Source organism: Chionomys nivalis, chromosome 24 (genome assembly GCF_950005125.1).
Source record: "Chionomys nivalis chromosome 24, mChiNiv1.1, whole genome shotgun sequence".
NCBI lineage: Eukaryota > Metazoa > Chordata > Mammalia > Rodentia > Cricetidae > Chionomys > Chionomys nivalis.
This window is the reverse complement of record NC_080109.1, coordinates 38,567,879-38,594,239: the sequence shown is the minus strand read 5'-3', so window position 1 is coordinate 38,594,239 and position 26,361 is coordinate 38,567,879. Positions and strand designations below refer to the sequence as shown.

The 26,361-nt window shown below is 43.4% G+C and overlaps 1 protein-coding gene across 1 annotated transcript; it reads right to left on the bottom strand.

Moving 5' to 3' along the window:
* Positions 1-12,180: 12,180 nt before the first annotated feature.
* On the bottom strand, positions 12,181-26,298 carry Ndufb5 (NADH:ubiquinone oxidoreductase subunit B5). The gene is made up of 6 exons (XM_057757310.1): positions 26,087-26,298; positions 19,513-19,601; positions 18,019-18,085; positions 15,982-16,043; positions 14,828-14,934; positions 12,181-12,672 (listed from the first exon to the last, which is right to left on the bottom strand). Exons 1-6 carry the CDS (start codon positions 26,208-26,210, stop codon positions 12,552-12,554), a joined length of 570 nt encoding a protein of 189 aa, XP_057613293.1. The 5' UTR covers positions 26,211-26,298; the 3' UTR covers positions 12,181-12,551.
* Positions 26,299-26,361: the final 63 nt, after the last annotated feature.

The window sequence follows — 26,361 nt, the reverse complement described above, 5'->3', positions numbered from 1 at the left end:
ACTGTGCATATGGAAATAAATTAAAAGCAGCTGTTATTATAAATGAGTATTCTGTGATCCAACTAAAACATGTAATATTTGTAGAGACAGTATAGGGCCTCATGGTATATTCTGAGGGTAGGGTGTGGGTAGAGGGATCAAGCCATCCAAGCAGACTGACAATAATGCCTATCTCTTCAGTTGAAACAAGGACAATAATTTGAATGTTTCTGTAGAAAGGGCTCAGCCGTAAAAGTGCATGCGACTCTCCCAGAGGACCTGATGCTGTTCCCATGACCCAAGTCAGGTGGCTCAGCACCACCTGTAACCATAGCTCCAGAGACCTGAAGACTTCCTCTTAGTTACATGCCTCATGGCAACAAACCTGCCTGTCACTGTTGAATTACTTGATTGTCTTTTCAGTTATTTCAGTCTTGCCTCACGCTATTAGAATTCGTTGTTACACCCATATGAATTTGTAATTGTTTTATTTTCTTAAATAACTTGACACTGCATTATACAGTTGGCTTTTCTACATATGTATATTCATGAAAATTTCATTTTGATTATTACTCTAACCCCACTTTGTTTATTTTATAGTTGTTTATATAGCATATCCCTAAACTTTCAGCTTACTTGTATTTCTGTAATGTGTATCTACAGAAGAGAGGTTATAGTTGTATCTTTATAAGTTCTCAATAACCACTTTTGCTTTTAATTTGTTTAATCCTTTTATATTTGGTATTGTTATTAATGTGATTGCATAAGTGTGATGGATAGCTTTGTCAATATGACATAACATAAAAAAAAAGAAAAAGAAAAAAGAAGGAACAAAAGTGTGCTTGCATATCCTGACTATCCTTCAGGATGGAATGGATCTACCTATATGCGTCATCTTAATGACAAAAGAACTAAGTAACCATATCCTGATTGAGGATGTGTAAATCACTTGTTGTCAACAGTTTTGAGCAACCTCCAAACTCTCTGACCATCAGACGAGATTGAAATAGGCTCACATTTTTGGGCCTCCACACCCGTGCATTTAACATCTGCTTTACAAAAGGTGAATTCATGCCATATGAAACTGTTGCTTCCTTTAAAATCTCTTCAAATCTAATATTTCTATAGGATCCCAGTTAACTTATGAATAGCTTCATAGGTGCCTATCATCTGGTGGTCATTCTTTTTTGTTTTTGGTTGGTTTTGGTTTTGGTTTTCAAGACAGAGTTTCTCCATGTAACAGCACCAGAACTCACTCTGTAGACCAGCTGGCCTCAAACTCAGAGATCTGCCCAACTCTGCTTCCCAAGTGCTGGGATTAAAGGTATATGTCATCACAGCTCCTCCACCACCCAGCCTGGTGGTCATTCTTGAGTGGTAACTGGATAAATTAAGGTTGAGTTTCTAATGACCTTGTGTCACTCCTCTTCAGTTTCATAATTCAGTGGTGCAGATGGCTCTGCTCTAAACTCCTCTGTCTGTGTGTGAATTTTTTTTTTGTTTCATTAGTAGGTCTTTCTAAGGATTGTATCCTACCAGTCAATGCCTCATATTTAGCACCAAAATCAAATAATATTTTAAAGAATAAAACACGAATTACCGAACTGATAAAACTCACTATTATATCGATTCCAGCTGAGTTGATTAACCCTTCATTTAATTGTTCCATTTTTAAACCATCCATTGTGGAACTATACAGAGACCTAACTCCCTGCATCATAATATTGTCTCCCTTTTTAATGTTGGGGGAAACTTTTTTAAAAACTAATTTCACCCTTAAGAATTTCCAGGTGTCTCACCAGATCTGTTGATGATGACATTGAAGGATAAGGCTGACTGTGGCTTCATAGCTCAGCTGACCAGAGAACACAGGTGATGCACAGCCTGGCAAGGGCAGCTGCAGCTGCAACTGCTCACACGCAGTGGGGACTGAGAGTGTGTGGTGGATGCAGAAACAATAAAAGCCTGAGCAGATATTGAGGTGGCTGACCTGGTGGCAGTAGCCTGAAGAGGGAGTCCAGGGAAAGCCTGCAACCCATGGGGAAAGGGAGCCACCTGCCTGAAACGTGAACACAGGGGAACATGTGGGAAAATCATATGTTTTGGGAAGGGCACAGGGCTGACTGAAGGCAGAGCCATCCTGTGGTGGGTGGCTAATGCCAGTGGTGTTTGGAGCCCAGGCACCTGAGAAATTTGGGACCTGTGGAGTTTGGGGTCGAGAATGGATGGCAACTGGAGGCTGTTGTAGAGAGGCCACAACAGAAAAATCCTAGGCTCACTCAGAGGGCTTGGGGAGAGGGAAGAAAAGCCAGTCACAGTGGCAGGCAGCTCCAGTTGCTACAAAGCCTGGGGCAAGCAGCTACCTCATGATTTCATGCCCGGAGTTGAACACTAGATAAAGCATTTATCTATTTATTCTTTATCAATAGAAACTTGGAAGTCAGATAGTAGGGTAAGAACCTGAAGAATCAGAGAAGCAATCAGTGACTTACTCTTTCTCTCATTACTCAGTTCAAAAAGGGCCAAGACTCTCTCTATGCCCTGCCCTTCCTCTGATCTCTAATTTTGGTCAGCTAGTAGCTAGCTCCATCCTCTGATTCAAAGCAAACTTTATTGGCAGTCTTCAGAGCATCAGTGTGCAATCAAAATATTCCACAACAGTCAAATATCACTGTTGCTCCCACACAGGTCTGTCAGTTACCATTTTAAAAAGTAAGTCTGTTGGTACCTTTGAAAGAACAACAGTTTTTGTGTCCTGCTTATGAACAATGTGAGTAGTCTATGATTGTTCTTGATAATATCTTTTAATATTTTTCTCAGAAGTACTCTTTGTTTTATAGTTTACTTCTGAGATTGGAGGAACATCAACCTGTGTTTTCCATTGCTGCAACAAGTCACATCTCCATAAATTCATGTCTATGTTAGCTATATATGGTTTTAATTTTTCTATCTGTATTTCTTACTTTATACACTCAACCCCATGTTGTACTTTGTTTACCTGAGATAAAATTCCAGTCCCTAGGTACTGAAGAGGCCAATTTGGATGCCAAGATTTTTGATGAAAGTATTGTTACATCTGTATCTACCAAACCTTCGATTTCAATGCCATTTATTTGTATTTTTAGTTTTGGTCTCTGATTATTTATAGCAGTTTTCCAAAATATTTGATTTTTGGTCTCTCTGGAATGTTTTTCTTTATCTAGCTGTTCTGTCCTTGATCATATCAAGAGTAGTATGGTTTTAAACAAAAGGCATTTACCTTTTAATTGCTCTGTGGATGAGTTTCTCCAATGTGGAACAATTGAAACAAATTGACATTGGGGCCTGCATAAGGGTCCCTATGGTTTTTTTCCAATGACAAAGGGTTATCTTGACTGTCCCTTGTTGATTTGCACTCATTAGTCCAATACTGGCCTTTGCCATACCTTCTGCATACTCCTGAATGCTAAAGCCTTCTGTTTGGATTATCTCTATAAGAAATATTGTTTCTAGGAAAGCCTTACCTACAATCCCTTTTCAGATGACCTTGCTTATCACGATTAAAATATCTGACACTTTGATTTTTCTTAAAACTTTTAGAGGAAGCAAGCTTCACTGGGAGCAGAAGTCAGGAGCAAATCCAGACCCGGAAGCCAACCCAGGGACACTGGCCGACCAGGATTGAGCTAGTGACCTGACTCAGAGTCAGCGATCTACACCAGAACCGGAATGGAACAGAACCAGTTACCTAGGACAGAGAGTGAACAAGCTCCATCAGGAGCAGTAGCCAGGAGCAAATCCAGGCCCAGGAGCCACCCAGTCCTGGGACACTGGAGGATCAGGATTGAGCCAGTTACCAGATCCAGAGTCAGCAATCTCCATGGGAACAGATACAGGGGAATAACCAATGAGCGAGTGAGCCAGAGCCAGAAACTGCTGAGGGTCCAGATGTGATCTGGGATCTTCAAGGGAGTGAACTAAGCCAAGACCCCAGTGGGTCTGGGAGTGAGTCTAGGACCTACCAGGAACTAGGCCTGAGCCAGGACCTCTGCCAGTCTGGGTGTGAGTGAACCTGGGACTTCTGAGGGAATAGGCAGGAACCAGACATCTCAGCAGGGCCAGGCATGAGTCTGGGTCCGCAGGGGGAATAGGCCGGAGTCAGGATCTCTGTGGGTTCAGGCATTGGTCTGGGACATCAAAGGGAATAGGTAGGAACCTGGAACCTCTGCAGGTCAGAGCGTGAGTCTGGGATCTCTGAGGGAGTAAGCAGGTCCTCTGCAGCTGTGGGTGCACCCGAGCCGGGGACCTCCGAGGCAGTAGAGCAGAGCCAGAAACCTTTCCAGGTCCAACTCCAACCCAGGGACTTCTGCAGGAAGGAATCCAGACCAGGATTTACAGATACAGGTAAAAGCCCGTAACCTAGGCCTCATTTGCCCTGAGACAAGGAACTCCGCAGGAGTGGTTCTGAAGGAGACTCCTAGGTCAGAGAGGGCCGAGGAGACAACCTGCACCTGGAACAGCAGAAGCCAGGAGCAAATCCAGTCCGGGAAGCCAACCCAGTCCTGGGACACTGGTGGACCGGGATTGAGCCAGCAACCTGACCCAGAGTCCAACTCCAAACCAGGGACTTCTGCAGGAGGGGCAAAGCTGGTAACCTAGGCCAAAGTAGGCCTGAGACAGCAAACTCCAAGGGAGTAGAGCAAAGCACAGGAGTGTTGAGCTACTTCCAGGAATACCAAGTAACCAATAGGGTAACTAGAACCATGGCACTGACTGGACCACGAGGAACAACCATCTGAGCTTTGGATTCACTGGCACCTAGAAGATTATTCAACAGAATCTCAGACAGCCCCAACCACACCTATTAGAGGAAAAGAAGAATAGAAAAGGTAAGATCACATGCTACACCACAAAGAGCAACACAACACTAGTAAAGCCTAAAGACTCTACAACAGCAAGACCTGAATGAATAACCAAATATGGATGAACCAGAAGAAAATGACCTAAAAAATAACTTCAAGAGAATGTTTGAAATTCTTAAAGATGAAATGAGAAATTCCCTTAAAGAAACTGAGGAAAAGACAAATAGAAAATTAGGAAACAACCTTCCTCAAGACCCAGTAATACCACTTTCGGGTATACGTCCAAAGGATGCTCAATCGTGCCACAAGGACATGTGCTCAACTATGTTCATAGCAACTTTGTTTATCATAGCCAGAACCTGGAAACAACCTAAATGCCCCTCGATCAAAGAATGGATAAGGAAAATGTGGTACATTTACACAATGGAGTACTACACAGCAGAAAAAAATGACGTCTTGAATTTTGCAGGAAAATGGATGGAGCTAGAAAACATTATTTTGAGTGAGGTAACCCAGACACAGAAAGACAATTATCACATGTACTCACTCATAGGTTGTTTTTAAACATAAAGCAAAGAAAGTCAGCCTACAAACCACAATCCCAGAGAACTTAGACAGCAATGAGGACACTAAGAGAGACTTACATAGATCTAATCTACATGGGAAATAGAAAGTAGAAAAAGACAAGATCTCCTGAGTAAATTGGGAACATGGGCACCTTGGGGGAGGATTGAAAGGAGAGGGGAGGGGCAGGGAGGGGAGCAGAGAAAAATGTAGAGCCCAATAAATATCAATAAAAAATGGAAAAAACTTTTAGAAATTACTTCTTTTATCAAAGTAGTATCATATTCATGAGATTCAATATCAGTTGTATCTGTTGTCTATTCATCTACTGGTGCTGATCTTGCCTTGAAAGACCAAATCACCCTTTTGCATTCTGAGTTTTCAAAAGTCACAAATTCAAATAATATTTGTCTGACTTCTGGATCTGATGCTATTTTATTTACAGCTGAAGTTAATCTTTGCAAAAAAAAAATCTGTGAGGGCTTCTTTGGGGTCTTGTATAATGTTAGTAAGTGACTCAGATATCTTTCCTGAAGAATCAGGAATCTTCAACCTTGTCCCAAGCATTTAAAGCTGCTAAAGGACAGTGTGCCCAAGGTGTGATCATCAAATTCAAGCTGCCTTTGCAATTCAGCATGCTGGCCTTCACACACATAGTAACTGGTCTAGAGAAATATCAATAACTCACCCTATTTCATTGGTCCTAACATCGTCTTTCCACCATGTTCACCATTGTAACTGAGGATGAGCTTCCAATATTGCTGTTCCCAGATCTTCCCAGTCTCGGAGGATAATTCTGTCCTGAGTTGCCCATGAATTTAATATCTCTTTCACATAGATTAAATACATACTGTTGTAATAGGAGCGGCGGGCTGCGTCCCGCCACCCGGCTAGCTTTACCCAAAATAATCACACGGAAACTATATTCTTTTAAACACTGTTTGGCCCATTAGCTCCAGTCTCTTATTGGCTAGCTCTTACATATTGATCTAACCCATTTCTAATATTTTGTGTAGCACCACAAGCTGGTAGCTTACCAGGGAGGATCTTAACCTGCGTCTGTGTCCGGTGGGAGAATCATGGCAACTCCCTAACTCGGCTTCTTTCTCCCAGCATGCTGTTCTGTTTACTCCACCCACCTAAGGGTTGGCCTATCAAATGGGCCTAGGCAGTTTCTTTATTAATTAACCAATGAAAGCAACAGATTAATACAAGACCTACCTCCATCAACATACCATGGGAAATGATCACTTCCTTCAAATCTAACATTTCTATAGGATTCCAGTGAACTTCTGCATAACCTTGGGGGTGTCTCTCATCTGATGGTTGTTCTTCTGTAGTAACTGGACAAACTAAGGTTGGTTTCCTAATAACCTTGGGTCTCCCCTCTTCAGTTTTGCCATGCAGTGGTGCAGTAGGTTCTTGTCTAACTTTCTCTATGTCTGAATATTCTTCTTATTTTCATTAGTAGGTCATTATACCTTTTCAATTATAAGTCTTTCTAAGGTTTGTTTCTTATCAGTCAATTTTTCATATTTGGCACAGTAATTAAACCACTTTTTCAGAATAAAGTATGAATTACCAATTATAATTATAATCGACATTATTTCAATGCATCCCAGCAAAGTCCATTAGCCCTTCATTATTTTTTCCATTTTCAAGTCATCCAAAGTGGCACAATACAGAGTCCCACTTCCCTGCATTTTGATATTCCCCTCTTAATGTAAGAAACATGCAGTATTACTTAACTCCCTCCTTAAGGAGGGCTTCCCAGATGTCTTACCAGTCCTGCTGGCTTTCCAGTGTGTCAGCAGCAGAGGAGACAGCGACAGTGAAGCTGTCTGGGCAGCAGTGCTCAGGGCTGTGTAAGAGGCTCCTGGGGGTGCAGGAGGCAGGGTCATGGCAAGAGGTGAGGGCATGTATGTGAGTGGGTGCAGCACCACCTAGACGACCACGCCCCCAGTGGGCAGCTGCAGATCTGCAGGAGCATGCAGAAATCAAGTATCCTTTGTGCACATGTGGAGGACAAGTGGCAGGACAAGCCTGAGCAGGTGTTGTAGTGTGAAGGGATGTTGTGCAGTAGGTGTGCCCAGGTGATGGAGGAAGGTCATTGGTTAAAAAATAAAGAAACTGTTTGGCCCTCATAGGTTAGAACATAGGTGGGTGGAGTAAACAGAACAGAATGCTGGGAGGAAGAAGAAGTGAGCTCAGACTCGATAGCTCTGCTCCCTGGGATAGATGCGATGAAGCTCCGACCCAGGATGGATGTAGGCTAGAATCTTCCCGGTAAGCGCACCTTGGGGTGCTACACACATGAATAGAAATGGGCCAAGCAGTGTTTAAATGAATAGAGTTTGTGTGTCGTTATTTTGGGGCATAAGCTAGCCAGGCGACCAGGAGCTGGGGTGGCAGGAATGCAGCCCACAGCTCCCACAACACCCAGGGGCAGACACAGGGACACCATGAAGGGAAAAGCCTGTGACCTGCAGGGAGGGCTTGGGGTGGCGGTAGAGAAGCCACCGGGAGCATGTTCTATTATCTAAGTTGTTCTGTGTCCATAAAGACTCGGGAGTCAAATATTGGGGTAAAAACCTGATAGATCAAAGAAGCGGAGGAGGAGTGGCCAACTGACCTTCTGAGATTTTGTTGGAGATCCAGCAAGTGCCTCTGTCTCCACAAGTCTCAGATCGAAGAGACTATGAGATCTCTAATCCCCTCCCTTCTCCTGCCTATGTGTCTTACCTATCCATGTTCTTGGCTTCTCTATAGCTAATTCGTGTCAGTTAGTCACTAGCTCTGCCCCACATTCAAGGTTAACTTTATAAACACAGTTTTGGGGTGTCACAATATGATCAAATATCCCACAATAGTATATAACTCATATCAGATCCCATACGGGTCTACCAGGCCCTCTAGCACCAGATAGTGTTTTAAAAATAATTGATCAGCTATTTGCAAGAAATGTGTTAGAAGCTTCAGAATTTCAGAGAAAAAAACCCTGTTTATAGAAAAGGTTTGAAGAAAGAGTTTCCTGTCACTTGGCAACAAGACAAGTAAATTAAAAGGAAATGTCCTACATGTTCCTTGTATAACCGAAATCCATTACCTGCAGAAATCAACCCAAAAGGTACCCAAAGAAATAAAATTTGGCAAATGGATGTGTTTCATTTTGTAGAGTTTGGAAATTTAAAGTCTGTTCACCATACCCTAGATACATATTCAGGGTTTCAATGGCCAACTGCTTTGAGTTATGAAAAGGCTGATTCTGTAATTACACATTTATTAAAAGTTGTTTCTGTCATGAGAAGACCTCTCCCAATTAAGACTGACTATACTCTAGCGTATGTCTCTAGTAAGGTCAAAGTTTTAGGCAGACTGCATGTTTACTACACCTCTACTTCCTGCCTGGTTGCCCCACCTGTACTTCCTGCCTAGCGACTGGCCAATCAGCATTTTATTAAAAATAACACAAGTGACAGGATAAAAGACCATTGTACCACAGCAGAAATTGGTCTTTTTTTTTTTTTTTTGGATCCTTGTGTGGTTTAGGTATCTGGGCAATTGTGGCCTCATTAAAAGAATTAAGCAATGTTCCTCCCGTTTTGACTTTGTGAAATAATTTGAGGAGTATTGAAATTAATTCTCCTTTGAAGGTATGGAAGAATTCTGTACTGAATCCACCTAGCCTTGGACTTTTTTTGGTTTTTTTGTTTGTTTAGGTTTTGTGTGTGTGTGTGTGTGTGTGTGTGTGTGTGTTTTGGTTGGGAGACTTTTAATTACTGCTTTTATTTCAATAGGAGGTTATAGGTTTGTTTAAATTGTTTTTTTCATCCTCATTTAATTTTGGTAGGTTGTATTTATCACAAAATTCATCCTTTTTTTAGGTTTCCAAGTTTAGTAGAATACAAATTTTTAAGTATGTCCTTATGATTCTCTGAATTTTCTTGGTTTTCGTTGAATTGTTTCCGCTATAACCTGTAATTTTATTAATCTGAATCTTCTTTCTATATATTTTGGTTAATTTGGTTTAAGATTTACCAACCTTGTTGATTTTTTTTCAAAGAATCAGCTCTTAATTCCACTAATTCTTTGTATTGTTCTTTGTTTCTATTTCATTGATTTCAGCCTCACAGTTGATTATTTCTTCCCATCTCTTCTTCTTGGCCATGGTTTCTCCTTGTTTTTCTAGGGCTTCTGAGTGTGTTAATATAATATATATATATATATATATATATATATATATATATAATATGTTAATATAAGATTTCTCCAGAGTTTTTTAATGTAGCATGTAGCACTCTGAACTCAACTCTTAGAACTGCTTCCACTGTGTTCCGCAGGTTAGGGTATGATGCGTTTTCATTTCCATTCAGTTCTTAAAAGACTGAATTTTCCTTCTTGACCCAATTTTCATTCAGTAGTGAATTGGTCAGCTTCCATGGGTTTGTATACTTTCTGTTTATGTTCATATCCAGCTTTAATCCATGGTGGTCAGATAGAATGAAGGATGTTATTTCAATTTTCTTTTATCTATTGAGATTTGTTTTGTGTCCTAATAAGTGGCCAAATTTGGAGAAAGTCCCATGAGTTGCTGAGAATAATGTATATTCTGTAGTGTTTGGGCAGAATGTTCTGTACAAGTCTGCTAGATTCATTTGAGTTATATTACTTGACTCCAGCATTTCTCTGTTTAGTTTGCCTGGGTGGCCTATCTATTGGCAAGAATAGGGTATTCAAGTCATCCACTATGAACTGTGTGTGGTGGTTTGGATGATAATGGCTCCCCAGGCTCTTTTGGCTGAATGTTTGGTCCCCAGTTGGTGGAACTGTTTGGGAGGGAGTAGGAGGTGTGGGCTTATTGAAGAAGATGTGCCCCTGGGGTGAGATTTAAGGGTTCAAAAGCACACACCATTTTCAGTACCACATCTGCCTGAATGCTCCCCACCATAATAATGGACTGAACCTCTTAAACTATAAGCCACCACCTCAATTAAATGTTTTATTTGTAAGAGTTGCCATGGTTATGGTGTCTTTTCACAGCAATAAAAAACCTAAGACAATGAGTGACAATAATTACCTTAAAATCATCTTTTTATCATAGATTTAACCTCATTATTAAATTTGCCAGTTCAAAATTTGTTCATCACTTTTCATCAGTTCCCCACACACCCCTTTTTTCTTTTTCTTTTTTTTTTTTTTTTTTTTTTTGGTTGTTTGTTTGTTTGAGACAGGGTTGAGATCTTTGTGTAATCCTGGCTGTCCTGGAACTTACTTTGTAGACCAGGGTGGCATCAGCAATCAGCCCCTATGAGTCACAGCTTTTGTAGAACCTGAAAGTGCCTGGTATTGCTGTCCATTTAACATCTCTCCCTTTGTATAAACACCATATTAGTTTGAATGTAAGTTGGTCTTGGTCACAGTTATCCAGTTTTCCATTGTGGTGACAAAGTACAAGACAGATATGTTCCAGGTGCAGAGAGGTGCTTCCTTCCTACGGCTGGTGTGTGAACCCAGGGTCTTCAGTAGGCTGAACACACACTTCCTCTGAGCCATGTCCTCAGTCTCCAGCATGTTCTTAGTTTTAGAATACTTTTAGAAGGTTGATGTAGGGCTAAGGATTTGGGAAGGTGACAGAGTGCTGGCCTAGCACACATGAAGCCCTGGTTTGTTCTCCAGTACTACCACCAAAAAAACACCCCAAAAGAATAATTTTTATATCCTCCAAAGGATATAACTTTTATCTTATGTGACTTATTCAACTTTTCAAAGCCCATTATCATATATTTAAGTGAGAATAATGGCGTGTGTATTGTGTAAGCATGGTTGTTAAGAAGTTAAAATATGGTGAGTTCCTATTTGTTACATAGTAGACTTAGTGACAGCTACTTCTAATAGGATTTTATTCTTCCTGCGCCAAGCTTTCCTTATATTAGTAGAAAATAAGGAATGACATACTCCTCATAATATTAGTAGGATGGCAAAATGAAATCTGCTGAGGTTGGGAGGCAGGGCTGAGAGGAGTGGAGGGAGGAGAAACTGAGGTCAGGATGCGTTGTATGAAAGAATGATGGTGATGGTTATGCCTCTAGATCCCACATGTCAAGGGCCTGCCCCTTCTTTCCTATTTCTCCTACAAAATGGTTTGCATGTGCGGGGCCAGTGTGAGATGGTAATCTGACAGCATAGAGAATCCACACAACCAAACTTTGGGGTGATGGGGTGTGGCCACCTCTTCTGGGGAAACAAGGAACTACAAGCACACCAGAAGACCTTGGTGCAGGCAGCAGGGCAAGTGGGCCTAGGACTTTTCAGCTCCTCTGCTCACGTAGGTAGTAAAACAGCTTCCTATTGGCCAAGGACAGCACCTGGAGAACCTGACTACACAATCCGAGTTCACTTCACTGTCATGAAGAATGACGACAGATGCAAAGAGAGCATGTCCTGAGTGTAAAGATAAAAACCCTGGGAAGGAAAAAGGAAACGTTGAGCATGTCTGAAGTCTCTGCTCCTCGCCTGTGAAACAGAAGAGGACTCGACATGGCGATTCTGGAAAGAGGAAGAGCTTCAGTGCCATGGTCAGCAGGCAGGGAAGGCTTGGTGACCACAGCCCTGCACAGTGCTCACTCACACCTCATGAGTTCTGGAGACCACACCCAGGGCTTCGCGTGTGCAGCATTTACAGAACAGAGCACTAAGAAAGTCTAGTGACTGTGGTCGTGTGCATCTGCGTCTGTGGTTCTAAAAAGAGTGGTCTACACCTCCAAAACAAAGCAAGATGTCACATCACACACTGTAAGACTAGTCTGCTAAAGTCTGTTTATTGTGACTCTAACATTTTTATGCGGTTGGTCCAGTATTTCTCACGAAAGTTAAAATCCATGTAGTCCTGAATAACCACCATCTGCAGTGCAGTACACAGACAACTGCAGGTCCTGAACATTCCCAGGACAGCTGCACTCCACTTGCCAGACAACAGTGCCCCGGATCTCCAGTTCTTATTACCATCCCATAAATCTCAACAGATGAAGCTGAAAAGCCCACATGGAATACAACACCTGAACCACATGAAGAAACATCCAAGGAAGGCGGTGTGCACCAGAGCAAAAATACAGAATATTTATTCATTTCTTTCTACTAGAAAGAACATGCTGTTCTTAGACAAATGGATCAGTTGTCAGGAGTTGCTTTTGGAGAATGATCAATGAATTCCTTCTCAAGGGTTGGGTACTGAAACCAGGGCCCGTCACCCCTGGACCGCATCAGTCTTCGAACTTCCTGCTCCTTTAACCTGAAACAAAGGGAATAGGAAGAGTGAGCGTGAGCATGGACACAGGCAGGTGCAGCCACTACTGCAGTCAGCACAAGGCTCACAAAACAAAACAGAACCGCCACAGCACACAGTTACACACAGCTGACCATCCATGCTCCTGTCCACAACAGCCGAGATATGGAAGCAGCCTAGCGGCCCATCGACAGATGAATGTGGCGCATGTGCACAATGGAGTTCTATTCAGTCACAAAGAAAAATGCAATCGTGCCATATGCAGAAAAACCCAGGAAGCTGGAGATCATCGTGTTAAATGGCAAAGCCAGATGAGCATACTGTGTTTGGATTCCTAGGTGGAATCCAGACTTCATACACACTGATGTATACAGATTATGCAGATATACACAGGATATCAAGGCAGATGGAAAACTATTGGGGGCAGCATGGGGCCCGTGGGAGGGAGGAAGGAGGGAGGAAGGAGGACAGGAAGAGATCAACAGGAAAGAGAGCAGATAAGAGAAGGTAAATGGGAGACGAAGATGATTAACATACAATGAAATGTGTTTATGAAGATGCCATCAGGGAAGCCATTATTTTATACACTAGAAAATTAATAAAAAAGAAAATGGTCCAACAATCCCAGCTACAGATTTAATCACTCATTGTACACGTGAGAGTCTGGCAGACATCCACTACACCTCTACCAAGTCAGGCACTCCTGACTTTGCCCATGTCACGTCTACAGCAAAAGCCTCACTTACACCAATCAGGGCTCCCCACAGGCCCCATGTGACAATGCTTGTCTGTCTTCCCAGAATGCCTACCAATGTGAGAGTCCTGTGCTGTGGGTGATATGCCCCCCTCATGGAAGGCCTGCTGTCTCTGCTATCACTGTTAGGAAAGGCAACTTCTCCAAAGGAACTGGAGTCTCTCTCACCAGCATCTGAGTGGCCTACATGTGACATTCAGTTGTTAAATCAGAAGGGGAAAATCAGAGCCAAGAAAAACATCCTCAACTCAGCGTCAAACTCAGCCTTCTTGAACTGGGTGACCTGGACTACACAAGAAGCCTTCCCTACAATACATCCGAGGCCACCCCTTCACTATCAACCCTTGACCCTCCAAAATACACAAATTAATCTTTTTATGACCAGAAATGGGCAACTGCAAAATCACTTCCTAGGCATTACCTACCTTTCTAACCATGAGATTACAGACTCTGTGCCTGTGACCTGAAGAGCTTACTTACTTAACTTTTTACAAACAACTATATTCAATCCTTCTTTTCCCTACTCTTCTAAATATAATTAAACAAATGGGTAACTATCGTAATTAAAGAGAGAGTTCAAAAATTTGAGGAGGGGAGGGGGAGAGTTTGAAGGGACCAGAAATGATGCAAATATAGTACTCATGTAGAAAGTACTTATAAAAATAAAAAAAAATTAAGTAACAAAACAAAATAAGATACAGCCAAAAAACAAAATAACAAAACCCCCAAGGCTGAGGAAATGGCTCAGTCAGTAAAGAGCTGGCCTTGCAAGGATGTGATTTCGATCTCAAAACCTATGTAAAATCATCTGGGCTCATATTCCAATGCTGAGGAGGCAGAAACAGATCCTGGAGGTGCGAGCCAACTGCACTGATGTAACCTAATATTAGATGAGCATTTCCTCTAGAGACAGGCCCAAAAGGGTTGTATATGGTAGTTTCTAATCGCCGTATTACAGGGCAGTTTCTATGACTTCTATGACATGTGGAGTGGGTGCTGTGTGCACAGAGTAGCTTATTCAAGAGTCCTTTCCAGGGCTGGAGAGACAGCTGCTGCCTCACATCTGCTGGCTCACAAAGGCCTGTAACTCTAGCTCCAGAAGATCTGATGCCCTCTTGTGGCCTCCCAGGGTCTGCACACACGTGATAAACACACACAGAGACAGACATATACCCATAACTATCAGAGAGAGAGAGACAGAGAGACAGAGAGACAGAGAGACAGAGAGAGACAGAGACAGAGACAGAGAGAGAGAGAGAGAGAGAGAGAGAGAGAGAGAGAGAGAGAGAACATTCCTTTCAATATGAGCCAGCATCTCCCCAGTGGCCAACGCAGGACTCCTTCCCACAAGGCACGCCTTCTCCCCAGCTTCATGATCTAGTAATCCTTCCCAGCCCTTTCTCCTACCTCAATTCAGCCTTTTCAGACTCAATCTGGAGGATAGCCATGGTTTTTTCATAATTCTTCTCAGGACAATCATAGAAAGTTCGGGCAATCCATCTTGATATTGGGTGCTAAGGGAAAATTTGTTTAGAATCAATTACCTTCTGAAGGAAGTCTGCTTTTCTGGTTGACTGCTGTTTATGTCAACAACTTTCACACGTGTTAAATCATGTCCACCACTAGGTTCACACTCTTTTGCCCCACGTCTGAGATAAGCACCAAGGTGACAGCATTTGATCAGTCTGCTTCAGTTCTGAGCCATGTGCTTCCTTCACACTGTACTTGGGACTGCAGCTTAAGGGCAGAGCAGGGCAGGGGGCAGACCAGAGGCTACTGATCCAATGCAAAGATCTTTCCACCAGACTGCATAAATAAGCAGATTTAATTTAGCCTATAAGGCTTAACATAATTTTTTAATGAAAAGGTACCAAGAATCTTTACTTACAAAAAAATTAAAAAATATTGTGGGCTAGGAAAGTGGCTCAACAGTTTAGATCACTTGCTGCTCTTGCAGAGGATCTGAGTTCAATTCCCAGCATGCACACAGTGGCTCACAGCCATCAGTAACTCCAGGTACCCCTTGGGTACCAAGAACACATAGTGGCTCACAGCCATCAGTAACTCCGGGTACTCCTCGGGTACCAAGCACACACAGTGGCTCACAGCCATCAGTAACTCCAGGTTACCCCTCGGGTACCAAGCACACATAGTGGCTCACAGCCATCAGTAACTCCGGGTACCCCTCAGGTACAAAGCACACATAGTGGCTCACAGCCATCAGTAACTCCGGGTTACCCCTCGGGTAACAAGCACACATAGTGGCTTACAACCATCAGTAACTCCGGGTACTCCTCAGGTACCAAGCACACATAGTGGCTCACAGCCATCAGTAACTCCGGGTTACCCCTCGGGTAACAAGCACACATGTGGAGCACATTCATATATTTAGGCAAAACACCCAATCATATAAAATAAATCTAAAAAAGAATTCTTACGTTTAAAATGCACCATCTACTTGATGTAAAAAAACTGAAAACCTATATCATAACTGCCTAATTAAGACATTTACCACAACATTAATAAGCTATCCAATAAGAATTCTAAAGAGCTATGCAAACCTTGTAATACTCCCAGTGTTCTGGGATGTAGCCTTCTGGGATTTCTGCAAGTTCAGCTTCACCTAGTGAGAGAAAATGATGATGACCCCAGGTTAGCACTGACGGCCACCAGTTCCACACCAGCTCTTCACGCAGTCAGCAGCCAGCTTCTCATGGTTCCACGGGCTGCTTCCTCTAATGTGCTAATTCATGGGGAAGATCAGTCCCCTTGGGAGGAGCTTTTATCCATCTTCTAAGTGTAAGACGGGACCTCCAACGTCTCAGCAGAGCCTTCCATTTTGTTCTTATATAACGAGACATAATAAAGGACACACTGTTTGTTTTTACTTTTTGCTCCTCTGTAAATCTACCAGAGAGAATATTCTAAGATTCAAAATAATTCAGTGATGTGGGGTTCCCCTCTGTATGCTGTGAATACCATTGGTTAACAAAGAAGCTCCTTTGGGGCCTATAGCAGCACAGAATAGGGCAAGGCGGGAATTCCAAGAAGAGATAGAAGAGAAAAGAAGGCAGAGTCAGAGAGATGCCATGTAGCTGCTGCAGGAGACAGACGCCAGATGGAACCTTACCAGCAGGCCACAACCACATGGCGATACACAGATTAATAGAAATGGGTTAATTTAAGATATAAGAGCTAGCTAGAAATACACTTAAACAATTGTCCAGACAGTATTGTAATTAATACAGTTTCTGTGCGATTATTTCAGGTCTGGACAACTCGAAAACAAAAGAGCAGCCTCTTCCTACAATTCAGCATTTTAAGACACTACTCAGAAGACCTTTGGTGTGTATTCGATGTTAGAGACTCAATGAGTCAGTGCCTGTCTCTGTCTGTCTGTCTGTCTGTCTGTCTGTCTGTCTGTCTCTTTCACTTTCTTCACCACTGTTACTCTATTTCCCTGATCCAGCTTGTCGAGGCTGACTCTGGAGAAGGAAATGTAGTGGTTTGAATAAGAATGCCCTCCACCACACCACCTATTTGAATGCTTCACCACCAGGGAGCAGAACTGTTGAAAGGATTAGGAGGATAAGGAGGTGTGGCCTTGTTAGAGGAAGTGTATCATGGAGGCTGGGTTTTAAAGTTTAAAAAGTCCACACCAGACGCAGCTTCTCTTTCTGCTTATGGATCAGGATGTAGCTCTCTCAACTACTGCTCCAGCAGCATGTATGCCCCCATGTCCCCACCATGATAATGGGTTAAACCTCCAAAACTGTAAGCAAGTCAATTCAATGTTTCTTTTCTAAGTGTGGCCGTGGTCATGGTATTGCTTCACAGCAATAAAACAGTGGCTAGGACAAGGGAGAAGGAAGATGAGGCTTCAAAAGCCACCTCCTCTGTAGAAATGTGATGAGGGATTCCCCTCTGTATGCTGTGAATACCACTGGTTAATAAAAAACTGCTTTGAGCCTATAGCAGAGCAGGGCAGAACAGAGGTAGGTGGGGAAAACTAAACTGAATGTTGGGAGAAGGAAGGCAGTGTCAGGAGAAGCCACGTAGCCCCACCAGAGACAGATGCCAGAACTTTACCTGATAAGCCACAGCCACGTGGCGATACACAGATCAATAGAGATGGGTTAAATTAAAATATAAGAGTTAGCCAGAAATAAGCTTAAGCTATTGGCCAAACAGTATTACAAATAATATGGTTTCTGTGTGGTTATTTCAGTTCTGAGCTGCCAGGTGGCTGGGAAACAAACAAGTGGCCTCCTTACAAGAGAAATGTCCCCACAGGCTCATGTGCTATTTTAAAGTTCCCAGAGCTGGAGAGGGGAACTAGTGACTAAGAGCAATCTTTAAAGTCAAGACTGCCCTGGTCCCAGCAAGCTTCCCTTGCTTCCTGGTGCCTTCCCACTCCAGCATCCACCTCATGGCAGACCAGTGTCTCTCTGAAACCATGACAAAATGAACCTTCCTTCCTTACACTGTCTGTGATAAATGTAACTAATGGAAATGTTCATAATTTCCTTTTAAAAAAACTTGTGTATATGTTTACAAATGTTATCATTTCGTGGAGTGAGCCCAGATGATGTACTTACCAATAAATACGTTCACCAGCGTTATGCCAATCAGAACTGGAACCCCGGTCAACATAAGGTAGAATTTCTATGAGGAAAAAGAAAACAGTTTCCCATGATCTTTCCTTCTTCTCACACTGAAATTATCCTCATTCAATTTCTTTAATATCCTTACTAAAGAAACATGTCAATTTGGGAATCAGAATCACTGATTTCTGTTACTTTCCTCTCTCTGATTTAGTTCTTTTTTTTTTTTTTTTTTTTTTTTGGTTTTTCGAGACAGGGTTTCTCTGTGGTTTTGGAGCCTGTCCTGGAACTAGCTCTTGTAGACCAGGCTGGTCTCGAACTCACAGAGATCCGCCTGCCTCTGCCTCCCGAGTGCTGGGATTAAAGGCGTGCGCCACCACCGCCCAGCTCTGATTTAGTTCTTAAACACAACTATTTAGTACAATACAATATATGTGAAATGACTTTTGACATCTTGGTTAAAGCAATGCAATAAAGAACACTATGTCTGAGCTGGGCAGTGGTGGCGCACGCCTTTAATCCCAGCACTCGGGAGGCAGAGGCAGGCGGATCTCTGTGAGTTCGAGGCCAGCCTGGTCTACAAGAGCTAGTTCCAGGACAGGTACCAAAACTACAGAAAAACCCAGTCTCGAAAATCAAAAAAAAAAAAAAAAAAAAAAACAAAACAAAACCAAAACCAAAACAAACAAACAAATAAACAAAAAACCAAAAACACTCTCTCTGTATTGGGACGAAGTACGGAAACAGCAGCAATTCAGCCACTGAATGTCACTGGAGTGGTCATGGTAAGAAGACACTCATGCCCATGACAGCACACACCTGGACCCAGCACTAAGAGGTAGAGGCAGGAGGAACAGGAGTTGAGTCAGTCTTGGCTACATAGCAAGTTTGAGGCCAGTCTGGGATAACACAAGGTCCTATGTCAATTTTTAAAAAGAGGACTAAGAAGAAACAGTGAGAGCAGTGGGGAGGGGGAGTCTCAGGCAGCTGGAGTCTGTGGGTGAGCATTTCAGGGGCACTGAGAGTCCAAACAAGCCTCCATTTTAAGCCTCTGGTTGTTACTTCTTTAAGACGATGAGATACACACAAGTAGCATTCTAAGTAAGCGAGATTATTTGCGCTACTGCTATATTAAGAATATTCCCTTAAAAATCAGTACTCAAATAAAAAATCACATCCTAAAATAGAGGTGCTTCACTAGAAATCTTCCAGCGGGTCTTTTGCAGATTTATTTTTATACTTGAAGAGGAAACACACTTGGGACTTCAGACCCCATCCCCAGCAGCAGGAATGGCTGGCACTTGGTCTGCAGTCAACATGAATCCTTGCTTTGAAAAGGTTCTAATTAACTTTTAAAAATGTATCAGCAAATCAAGACTTTACTACACAATCTCAGCATCCCGAAGGAAAATAGTGATTTTAAAATGAAAGAAGCCTCCGAAATGGAACCCCCCCAAAATTCTGTAGTTAAGAACATTTTCAACTTACCAGCAACCTCAAGAAGCGACTGTCATAGTATGAAGTAGGCTTGATGACAAACAGTCTCTTGCCATGGTCCCCACTGTGCCGCACAGGAGCTGGAAATGTGAGACTGTTTAACAGGGCTCGTGCAGGGGGTGGGCAGAGGAGACCCTGGGCACTGAGTAAATGTGCTTTGAGTGCACATCAGAGGGGGCAGGGCACACTGCAAAGGCTGACTGGCTGCTCCCAAAGACAGCCCCTGCTGCTGCTGCTATCTTCTTCTGTTTCTAGCAGTAACCAGGTGAAGCCCAGTCTTCACACATGCTGGTACTCAGCTCAATTCCTGTAGCAGCATCGAGCAATCGTCTCAGTGCACCTTAGAAGCCGGCAGGAAAGGCAGACGCTCCTAACGTATTGCTAACCTCTGCCTTCCCGACAATAAATGAACATGCTAAAGCTGCCTAAAAGACAAAGGTGAACAACACCTCCTAGCACAAGAACGTGGAGGGCAGGAAGCTGCTGCAACACAGACGGACAGGACTGGCAGTGTCTACTCCAATCTCCAGCAGAAACTTGATTATTACAGACTAGACTACACACTCTATCGTGTGTGTGTGTGTGTGTGTTGTGTGTGCATGTTAGACTAAACTCAGGTCTTGCATATGCCAGTCAGGTATTTCTACCACCAAGCTATACCCCATCCATCATATCATGACAAAATCCATTTGTAAGTCATCTCTGACTTAAGAATATCCTCCTAGACGGGCGGTGGTGGCGCACGCCTTTAATCCCAGCACTCGGGAGGCAGAGGCAGGTGGATCTCTGGGAGTTCGAGGCCAGCCTGGTCTACAAGAGCTAGTTCCGGGATGGGCACCAAAACTATAGAGAAACCCTGTCTCGAAAAAAACCATAAAAAAAAAAAAAAAAAAAAAGAATATCCTCCTCCTCAAATCAAAGATCTGGAATGATTTCAGCCTTGTTGGAGATAAGTGGAGGTGGAGTGTGGCTCCTGAATCCCTTCCCTGCTCTTGTCCCATGGAGACTGACAAGACGCCATCAAGCCCAGAAGGACCACTGTTATTCAGAGGGGATGGCTAAGCTTCTGCTCAGATTCCCACTGAAGCAACTGCACCCATCACAGCAAAGGAAACCCAAAAATGAACCCACCTGAAATTCCTAGATGGCGATACTAAGAAGATGTAAGATGTAAGAAAGAACGGTACCCTCTATTCGTGTTCAATGGCAAGAACTGCCCCCCCCACTCTCACCCCCACCCCCGCCTTTTAGGACCACAGAACATATCCTGCAGGAAGCTGATGCTGTTCCATCAGATGACATGCTCCCTTTGACATGCCATGTGCCCAGGGATGTGCACAACTGTCCTTTGGTGTCAGCATCCATGAGGAACTAGTTCTGGATACCATGGATACGAAAATCTCCAGATGATTAAGAACCTTAAATAAAATGGCATCGGCACAAGAACCCACACACATTCTCCTATATCCTCTAATTTCTAGGTTTATAATACTGAGTACAGTGAATGACATGTAAACCATTGCTACATTGTATTGTCAGGCGAATAATAACAAGAAAAGGGGTTACAGGAGCAATTTATTTTTCTAAATATTTCAAACCATAATTGGCTAGATCTGTGAATGCTGACAAGTAAGTGAACACAGAGGGCTATAGTTAGCCTAAAAAAAAAATGCGATCCATGCAAAGGATCTCTAAAGCCCCAGGATCTAGACTCCTGTGAATGACCTAAGTGGGTACAGACAGTGTGGTGGCTTGAACAAGAATGGCCCCCATAGATTCGTATCTGAATGCTTAGGGAGTGGCCTTGGAGGAAATGTCACTGGGAACGGGCCCTGGAGCTTCAGAGCCCAAGCCAGGCCCCGTGTCTCACCCTTCCTGCTGCCTGCCTATCTAGTGGAGACCTCTGGGCTACTTTCCCAGTACCCACCTTTCTCTTTCAACCAGAGAACAGAGAAAGGATTAAATTATATGCAGCTTCAGTGAACGATCATTATAGCTGTATAGCAAACACAAAACAAACAACGGGCACTCAGGAGGCAGAGACTGGAGGAGAGTTCTAAGTTCGAGCCAACCGGGGTACCCGGTGAGTGAGACCTGTATCAATGTTTCATGCCCCCAAAAAAGAACAACGGAAGAAAGCTTGGACTGGCTGCATTAGAGGAATATTAATGAGGTTAGCAAAGTGAACTGCTTTCTCTTTCTTAATACGATTACCCAACTGTTTAACAATCACACTTGGTTAAATACACCTGATGACTGCTACTCCCACCAGCCGTCCTGAAATCTGCTTGAGAGTAGTCAACTTCCCACCACCTGAGGTCTCTGCTGAAGTGGGAGGGCCATCTGAAAACAGTAGAACGAGTACAGCTTACAGGACTAAGTCTTCAATAAATGATTTTTTAAATTGTTTTTTTTTAGGTGTGGGTGGGTATATGCAGCTGCCTATGGAGGTAAGAAACATGGCGTCCTGTAGTGGGAATCTAGTGGAGTCATTCATTGTACCTAGGGTCAACCTTAGGATGTAACAACTGTTTCTCATTGTATTTAGGGTGACAGTAGACTGTTTAAGGTACCTAGACCTTGAAGAAATAATGGTAGAGAACAGTGATTGTTTCCTATGATTTATGGGGTTGTTTGTCTGAGGAAGTTTTCCATCCATTGCATGACACTGGTCACAAGACTGTCCAGGCACACTTGGATGTCTTGAATTACTGGGTACCACACACAGTACACAATAAGGTTGAGGGGTGTGAGGATTTCCTTCAGAGAACATAAAGAATAGATCTAAGGGGCTTTGGTATGAGGAACTTGTTGTACCCCAAACACAACCTTTGTGTACAATCAATAAGTATGATTCTGAACGGAGGTTTGAGGTTCAGTTCACAGAAACTGTTCCTCCCTGCTGCCAGAGAGCCTGAAGTTACATTCTGGGGTGAATATCCTTCTTTGAATGGCTTGCACAACACAGAACACCAGACAGGGTCCCTCAGAAGCTAGAATTAAAGGCTATTGTAAGATATGCAATGTGTGTACTGGGAACTGAACCCAAGTCTTCTAGCAGATCAGCACTATTAACCACAGAGCCATCTCTCCAGTCCCCTCCAATAAATGGTTTTAAATATGTGAATCACTCAGGAAAGCTATTTAGAGTTTGCTGACTATAAGTGATGTCAAGATTAAGTAAGACAATGTAGCAACTTTCTGCTTGTATTTCAAACAATCAAAAACTGATCATTCATTGTCTTTCTCTGGATTCTCAGATAAAAGTACCATTTTAATTATCTGGTCTAAAAATCTAAGTCCTCGTCCTTATACCTGTCAGTCTTTCAGCACTTAATGACAAATTGATAATTCTAAGAAGGGCTAGTGAGGTGGCTCAGAAGGGAAGGGCACTGCAGTCAAGCTTGATAACCTGAGTTTGGTCATCCGATCCCACACAGTGGAAGAACTGATCCCCACAAGTTGCCCTCTGACCTCCACACATATAGGCACTTCAGCTTTGTGTCCAGGTCCTCCTCCACCCCAGTTAGGTCCTCACCACCTTCGGTCCCACTCTCTCAACATCTAGGTCTCCCAAAAGTCCCACATCCAGACACCAGAAAACCCACCCACTACTTCTGCCAACTCTGCCTGTTAAAATGATTATCTTCATTTTACTACCCCTTGTCTTAGTTCACAGTACTTTGTCCATATATCTGTTGGTCAGCTTTCCTCTACTTGAAAAATATCCGTGATGCATTAGCTTTAGAATGGAGAGGGCCTCAGAGTTTCCCATTCGTAAGCTGGAAGTCTTGCTGGTTGAGCCTGTTGCAAAGCATGATGGGAGTATATAGCAGCACAAACTTCTCATCTTCTAGTGGCCAGGAAGCAGAGAAAGGAAAAGGAGGGGCTGATGCCCCAGTATTCCCTTCAAGGACACAACTTCAATGGCAGGAAGACCTTAGACTGGAATTACACCTCTCAGATGCTCAATCCAGCTACTTGGAAGATTGGGGCAGGAGCATCACAGGTTCAATGGTATGCAGTAATCTTTGTACACTGTAAATATGTATTACTGTCACTGGTTAATAAAGAGCTGACTGGCCTACAGCTGGGCAGGAAGAGACTGGGTGGGAGGGTCAGACTAGGAGGGATCTAGGAAGAAGAAGGGTGGAGTCTGAGAGTCAGCAGCTAGACGCAGAGGGAGCAGAATGTGTACAAATGAGGTAACAAGCCATGAGCCATGTGGCCGCAAATAGATAAATAAAAGAGTTAATTTGAGTTATAAGAGCTAGTTAGTAACAAGCATAAGCTATCAGCCAAGCCTTTATAATTAATAAGTCACCGTGTCGGTTATTTGGGAACTGGCAAGTGGGAAAAGAAAAGTCTGACTTTTCTTCATTCAGACAGCCTGCAATGCAGAGTGCATTCAAGACCAGCCTGGGCAACTTAGTGAGGCTCTGTCTCAAACACTTACAAAGAGAAAGGAAAAAGAGGGCTTACGGATGCAGCCCAGGGGAAAGAACTCAGCTGACTTGCATATGCAAAAGCTTGTATTTCATCAGCAGTACCCAAGAAATAAGAACATAAAATAAAATAAAATAAAATAAAAGGACAAATGTCATGCTATACTTTCTAATTTGTTTTGAAAAGACTAATGCATGGGTACAGGCGCATGGTGCCAGAAATGTCTCCTACTCCGCCTTTCACAGCTGCTCTGTAAAGTGTCTACGATGATCATCTTCCAGATGAGGAACGAAGAGCAGGACCAAGAGGTGTGCACTCAAGGTCACGGAGTTCTAAATTCTGCAACAAGGATTTCAATCAAGGCAGTCTAGTGCCAGAGAAAAGATGGAGGAGGGGCTTAACAACCTTTCTGTTATTCTCAAGGAAACGGTGAAAGAGATGAAGACTTTCACGAGACAAAGGCACAGGACGCCTACGAAAGCAGCGATACAGTGAGACAACCACGGTCAGAACGAGCAGCTACTAGGCATTCCCTGTTCTCATCAGAAAGATCATCGACCACAAGGGTAGGGAATAGTACAGAAGGAGGAACCTGGGAGTCTTCAGTTTAGCTAGACTCCATCAAGCCCTCTTTGGGGGAGATTTTGAAGGTTCTCCACTTGGATATCTAAGGATATTTGTAATAAGAAAAAAATGGTTTGCAAAAAGATTTTATCAAGTAGTGTTAGCACATGGAGTTTGCATTAAGCTTAAATTTCTGCTGGCAATTTTGAAAGCACTGATCCTGTCCAGCATAATCCAGAAGGTTCCTATGCATACTGCCTCCTTCCATAATGGTGCCACTTAACTTGGGAGAGAAAGGGTAAAACGGCACAAGATGTTTAGAGACTGGAGAGAATGTCTTTGGTTTTAGGGTAAAATTTTCATTTCTCTGTACTGCACAAGGCAAATAAACAGTATATCTCTGACCAAGAGGATAAAATGAATTAACACTTAAAATGGTGCCTAACACTTAACAGACGATAAATATTGGCCATCATTATTGCTAACATAGTAGAACAGCAAATTATTTTTACTATTAGTTAAATTTGTTTCCTCTTTTGTAAAATGAGGGAATAACATTGCATTTACTTTTCAGAGTCTTTGGAGAGAGAGAAAACAGATCGAATACTAAATAAAACCATGCTTACTCTTCTAGGAAGCAGAAGGACCCAGGTCAGGTTCCTAGGCCCTCACTATGACTGTCCTGAGCCCTGAGCTCTTTAGTCCTCTTAGGCTCCTTCCAATCGCTGCGACCTTTTAAGGTAGTTCCTCATGTTGTGGTGACCCCCAACCATATAAAATAGTTGTAATTTTGTTATTGTTATTAATCGTAATGTAAATATCTGTGTTTTCCAATGTCTCAGGAGACCCCTGTGAAAAAGGTCGTAACCCACAGGTTGAGAAGTACTGCCAGAGAGTAAAGTTACCGATGCATTAACATACAACAGACACAATCTGGGCTCAACTTAGCATTTACACAGTCGTTAACACTATAGTCTTTTAAAAAACAAACAAAAATATTTTTGTGGACTTCTAAAACGTTGTGAGCTCCACGGGAAGTTACTATTGTGCCTAAGGCAGCTGTCACCTGGTGGTGCCTTTCTACACCCGTGTCTATGAGCATCATCCCAGCCTTCACTTCAGTCTACCTGCGGGTTAGAACCAGTCGCAGGTACCACCTATCCAGATTCGGCCGTGAGCCCGGCCTGCAGCGCAAGCCTGTAGTCCCAGCACTGGGGAACTAGGGTGGGAAGTTCGGACCTCCAGTCTCACTGGCCGAGACCTCGTCGATAACAAATAAGTGTTGCCCTGGGAAACGCGGACGGCAGCTCCACGCCTCTCTGGCCTGGCCGCAAGTAAGCAGCAGCCGGCACGGTGAGTGACATCGTGCTTCACACACGCTAAAACAAGGCCATCGGATTTCTGCTGCAGCCCCTCACACAGCCAGTCTAGAAACCTCAGCCTCGTCTAGAAACCCCAGGCCAACTTCGTCCCTGCGCCCCCGCTCGGAGGTCCCCAAGGTCACCTGGAAACAGCCCTCCCACCTCTCACCCGCGTCGCCGAGGCCTGCACCCACCGACAGTTTTCGGAAAGCTCCGTGTGAGAAAGCTTCCGACTCCGAGTCTAGCGCCAGCACGGCGGACAGACAGCGCTGTCAGCGCGGTGACCGAAGCCCGCTGCAGCAGGCTCATGGCCGCCATGGCTACTCCGGGCAGGGGAGGAAGTGGGGTGAGCAATGGGAGCCGGGAGGGACAATCCACCTGTGAGGGCAAAAGCTAGCGGCGGCCATGTTGAATAAGGGCAGCGGCCGGTTCCTGTTCGCTTCACTTATGGGCGCTCGCGGGCAGACGT

Bases quoted from the DNA above. Each gene is read 5' to 3' on its own strand.
- Ndufb5 (XM_057757310.1), bottom strand. From the start codon at position 26,210: ATGGCGGCCATGAGCCTGCTGCAGCGGGCTTCGGTCACCGCGCTGACA. The intron at 18,086-19,512 runs GTAAGTTGAAAA...TTTTCCTCATAG, and splicing joins GTCGCTTCTTGAGGTTGCTG to AAATTCTACCTTATGTTGAC. The intron at 12,673-14,827 runs GTAGGAGAAAGG...CCTTTGTTTCAG, and splicing joins TCTGAAAAGGCTGAATTGAG to GTTAAAGGAGCAGGAAGTTC.